A 4,619-nucleotide genomic window follows, 5' to 3' on the forward strand; every position below is an offset into this window, starting at 1 on the left:
TTCAACCTCTTAAGCATTTATTAGATGCCTATTGCATGCCATATCTCAGCTTCTGTGGACACAGACCTCACTAACTTTGTGTCCCTGCCCTGAGGGCCTCACAGCCAGGTCTCCTGAGAGCAGACTGAAGAGGAAGCTCAGTACTTCTCAGGCAGGCCAGCAGGTCGGAAGTGATTGGGGTCTTTGCCACTCCTGCCCCATTCATTAGCAGCCTGATCAGCCAGTGTGTCCTCCGCACCACGGCCCAGGAGTTTCTGGATATTCTCTCTGGCATCGCTGTAGTCCAGGCAGGCAAGAGGGAGATTAATCACCAGGCCAGTGAGCAACAGCCCACCCTCCCAAACTCCCTTGGAATGGGGGTTCCAAGGGAGGGCTCTGAGAGGAGCCCAGAAAGGCCAAGGAAGTGGTGGTGAAAACACTGCCCGTGCCTAGACACCGCCCCACTCAGCCAGGCTAGGCAACCCGAGGCTGGATGAACAGCACCCAGAGAGGGAGGGTGAGGAATCACTCGCTCCTACCATCACTCAGACCCTCACACTGAGCACAGAGGCAGAGAGAGGGCAAGAGGAGGAGGGTCTGCAGCCTCTAACTTCTCTACAAGGAGCTCGCCTCCCTCCTGATTGTCCAAGGCAGGCAAGCTCTGCTCACCCAGCCCTGGCATCCCAGGAACTCCAGTTACCTGATCACTTCTGCGGCCCAGGCACCCCCAGGTCCCCGTTGGGCAGCATCATAGTTCCCCCTAGCATGGAAGTATTTGTCTGAATTTATGTAATTGGCTTCTCTCATGTCAGAGTAGGCTCTCCACATGTCCCGAGCACCTGGAAAGGAAAGGAAAGGCAGAAGGGACATCAGGAGAACATGAAGAATCCAACAACACCTTAGAGGGGAATGAAAGAAGGACAAATCTTCCACTGACTTCAAGCTTTCAGCCTGTGATCATAGCAGCCTTGGATACCGTGGGTTGAGAAGCACATTCCTTTATCCTAGTTGGCTTCTCCAGGTCCCCTGGTGAAGAGCCACTGCTATAGAATGAAGCTGTCCGTGATAAGATCCAGGAGTGTATAGGAATGAGGTGGTGACATGAAATACTGATGCTGAGAAAGGTGGCAGACACAGAGCACTTCTGCCCTGACTGCTAAAGTATGTATTCTTTTTTTTTTAGATGGAGTCTCACTCTGTCGCCCAGGCTGGAGTGTAGTGGTGCTATCTCAGCTCACTGCAACCTCCACCTCCCGGGTTCAAGAGATTCTCCTGCCTCAGCCTCCTGAGTAGAAGAGATTACAGGCATGTGCCACCACATCTGGCTAATTTTTGTATTTTTAGTAGAGATGGGGATTTCACCATGTCGGTCAGGCTGGTCTCGAGCTCCTGACCTCATGATCCCCCGTCTTGACCTCCCAAAGTGCTGGGATTTCAGGCGTGAGCCACTGCACCCGGACCTAAAGTATATATTCTTACAAATGGGATACACGTCATTGTGACCTGAGTCCCAGTGACTGCTAGGAGCATAAAAGTCCCTAAACACTTTCTCAGTAGGCTGTACTGATGCTGTGGGTTGCTTGAGGAAGCAATAGAGCAGTGGTGCTCGGCCTTGGCTGCACTTTCTTTTTTTGTTTTTTTAGACGGAGTCTCGCTCTGTCACCCAGGCTGGAGCACACTGGTGCGATCTAACTCACTACAACCTCTGCTTCCCGGGTTCAAGTGATTCTCCTGCTTCAGCCTCCCGAGTAGCTGGGATTCCAGGTGCCTGCCACCACGCCTGGCTACATTTTACTGTTTTTAGTAGAGACAGGGTTTCACCATGTTGGCCAGGCTGCTCAGAAACTCATGACCTCAAGTGATTCATCCACCTTGGCCTCCCAAAATGCTGGAATTACAGGTGTGAGCCTTGGCTGCACTCTCTAACCACCCAGAGAGAAACTGAAAGTCCCGATGCCCAGGCCACACCCCAGGCCAGTTTCTGCAGACTCTGTTGGGGAGTTGCAGGCATGGGTAGTTCAGGTGATGCCAAGGTGTGCCTGAGATTCATAACCATCAAGCTCTAGGAGCTGGTCAGTGATGCATCTACCTGGCAAGAGCTCTGACCTCAGGCACAGCTGGGCTCAAACCTCTGCTCTGCCACCTGCTGACTGGCAGTAAGTCCCTGGGCAGCGGTCTCAGCTGCTCTAAGCCTCAGCTTTGTCACCTTCAAAGAGGGGAGGATGCCTGCCTCACAGAGTCGTTCTGAAATTCAATGAGAAGATGCTCTGATCCTTGTGGGAGTTTGATGCCCATCAGTTCCCATCTCCTGTCAAGAAGGCTGGAGAAGGAATGGAAATGGAACAAACCAGGAAGGGAGCCCCTGACAGAGCGAGGCTAAAGAGCCCTGTACATTATCCAACTAGGAAATCAAAGGAGGAAGGAGAAAGAAGACACAAGGGTCAACAGCCTTAGTCATGCTCTTATGAGATTTATGCTGAGGGACATTTTATACCAATTGCAGGCCTTATTTTGCATCTTCTACTCAAAACAAACAGCTCAGCTGCTCCTGGAAAGGATGATTGTTCTTTCTCTGAGTACCTGACTGACTCTCTAAGCTGTTGAGCAGCTCCCCAGACACCCGGCACATCCTGCACGTTGGGCACCACAACCTAAGGCAGCGGCTCAAACCTTAAGAAAGCACAAAAATACCCCGTGTGCGTTGTTACTGGATCTCCCGTCCCTTACGGCTCAGGAGATGCGTTTTTGATACACCTTGCAGCGGCTTCTGAAACGTGATCCATCCGCTGAACACACCGAGAAGCTGCACTACAGGGAAAGAAGATATTCCCAGCAGCTCTGAAAGACCCGAGATGGGCAATCCAGCAAAGCCTAGTTCATGACAGGCCTTAGCAACGCAGACACTAGCAACTCTGTGGTTCAAAAGCAGCCTTCCGAAAGCATCATTTCCCCCATTTGATCAGGTCCAGGATGATGCTTCTCTTCAGAAATCCTGCATACCTTCTGAAGCCTTACCATCATAAGCCTCACCAAGGAAGGAAAACCAGCCTCGGCTGCTGACACCCAGGACCAAGGAGCAGAAAACCAGGCCCGTGAGAAGCTTCATGGTGCTGAAATGAAAGGAGAAGTCAGGCAGTCGCCCACAAGAGTGGCACAGCTTTCCTTGGGACTCATATTCCAACGAGAGCCTGGTTATTTCCACTGGATCTTATTAGAATCTTAGTGGCTCATCTAAGAAACCTTGCAGCAGGACCTCACTCAGAGCCAGAAGCCCTTGGTTCTGAACCCATCAGCCCTAAAGCCTGACTGTGTAAGAGGATGCCAACGTGGCATTGATGGAGAAAGGCGAGAGCTATGACCAGACTGTCACTCCCTCAAGTAGCCTGTAGTTCCCCACAACACATTTACCGTGTGATCCCTCTGCCCAGCACAGAACTCAACATGGGATAAACACAAAGTAAGATCACAATTTTTTATTCTTAAAGCTTTTAGACCTGGTATTCCCAGGTGGTGTCCCATCCAAACCAGGCCGACCCTGCTTACCTCCCTAGATCAGGGGTTAAGACACCTTCAGAATGGTATGGCTGTAGGCCCCAGGATAACCATTTTTTAAAGGAAATGACAATCTTGTTGGGAGAGAAAGCAGAGGAAGTTTTAAAATCACTCCTTGGTGTGCCCTCACCTGATATGCTGGAGCTGAGCTGCGGGTCCCTGTCTGCCAGGGAGAGGTGGCTGCTATTTATGCTGAGCCTTCCCTGTTGGGCTCTTGGGAGGGAAGAAAAGCTGGATGTGGTCCCTGGGGAAAGTCCCTGCAGGTCATTTCCCCTACAAAACGGTCTAAGACAAGTTCCTAGACGCCAGTGGTTTCTTCATCCCGGGTCATTTATCCCAGTTGTGCAACCTGTGGGAACAAGATAGGTTTGCTGTGCATGGCAGCTGTCAGGGCAGGAGACCAGCTCTGCTCCTCAGCATTGAGGGGGCTGAGGCTGCAGAGTTGAGAGTGGGAGCTCCGTGATGGCGGCACCTGCGCTGCTGGAGGGTGTGGAGGGCAGCTTTTCAGTCAGCTCCTGACTATACTGGTCATTTCCTCAGGATGGGCCCTGCTGGGCCACATGGCAGATGGCCCTGACATGAAGTCCCTGTGAGTTCATGTCTAAAGCCTTTCAGTTTTAAAATGGACAGCCTGCCCCTGCCACATCTCATGTGTGCCCTGGAAGGCTCCTTCCACCCCTCTGTCTGGATATCCTGAGATTTCTCAGCACAGAAAATCTCTGCTCAGCTGGCCTAGCCAATTTGGAAATGCCTTTTCTAAGCTGGCTCCTGAGCCGAGGGCAATGTAGAGCAGGGCACTTTCTGCTGCTCCTGCCTAGTCCTGGAGCCCCACCTTGGGAGAATGCGAGTGTGGTGCATTAAACTGGCAGCCCAGCTGGGGATGTGCCCGGCTCCCAGGCAGGGAAGGGTGGGAGAGCTCTTGTTCTGCTCTATTATCATGGAGGGATGCAGGGGCCACACAGTTCACTCTCTCATGAGAACATCAACAGGGTCAGATTAGCTCTGCAGAGGCTTGTGGAGGAGCATGGTGGCCAGAGATGGGTCAGTACCAGAGCCCAGCAGGGCTGAGGCCAGGACATGCAGAGAGG

General features: G+C 52.2%; 1 protein-coding gene across 1 annotated transcript; it reads right to left on the reverse strand.

Annotated features, from left to right (window-relative positions):
- Positions 1 to 4,013, reverse strand: SAA2 (serum amyloid A2). The gene is made up of 4 exons (XM_031653358.1): positions 3,523 to 4,013; positions 2,995 to 3,089; positions 680 to 818; positions 1 to 276 (listed from the first exon to the last, which is right to left on the reverse strand). Exons 2-4 carry the CDS (start codon positions 3,083 to 3,085, stop codon positions 138 to 140), a joined length of 369 nt encoding a protein of 122 aa, XP_031509218.1. The 5' UTR covers positions 3,086 to 3,089; positions 3,523 to 4,013; the 3' UTR covers positions 1 to 137.
- Positions 4,014 to 4,619: the final 606 nt, after the last annotated feature.

Source organism: Papio anubis, chromosome 12, assembly GCF_008728515.1.
Source record: "Papio anubis isolate 15944 chromosome 12, Panubis1.0, whole genome shotgun sequence".
Classification (NCBI taxonomy): Eukaryota; Metazoa; Chordata; class Mammalia; order Primates; family Cercopithecidae; genus Papio; species Papio anubis.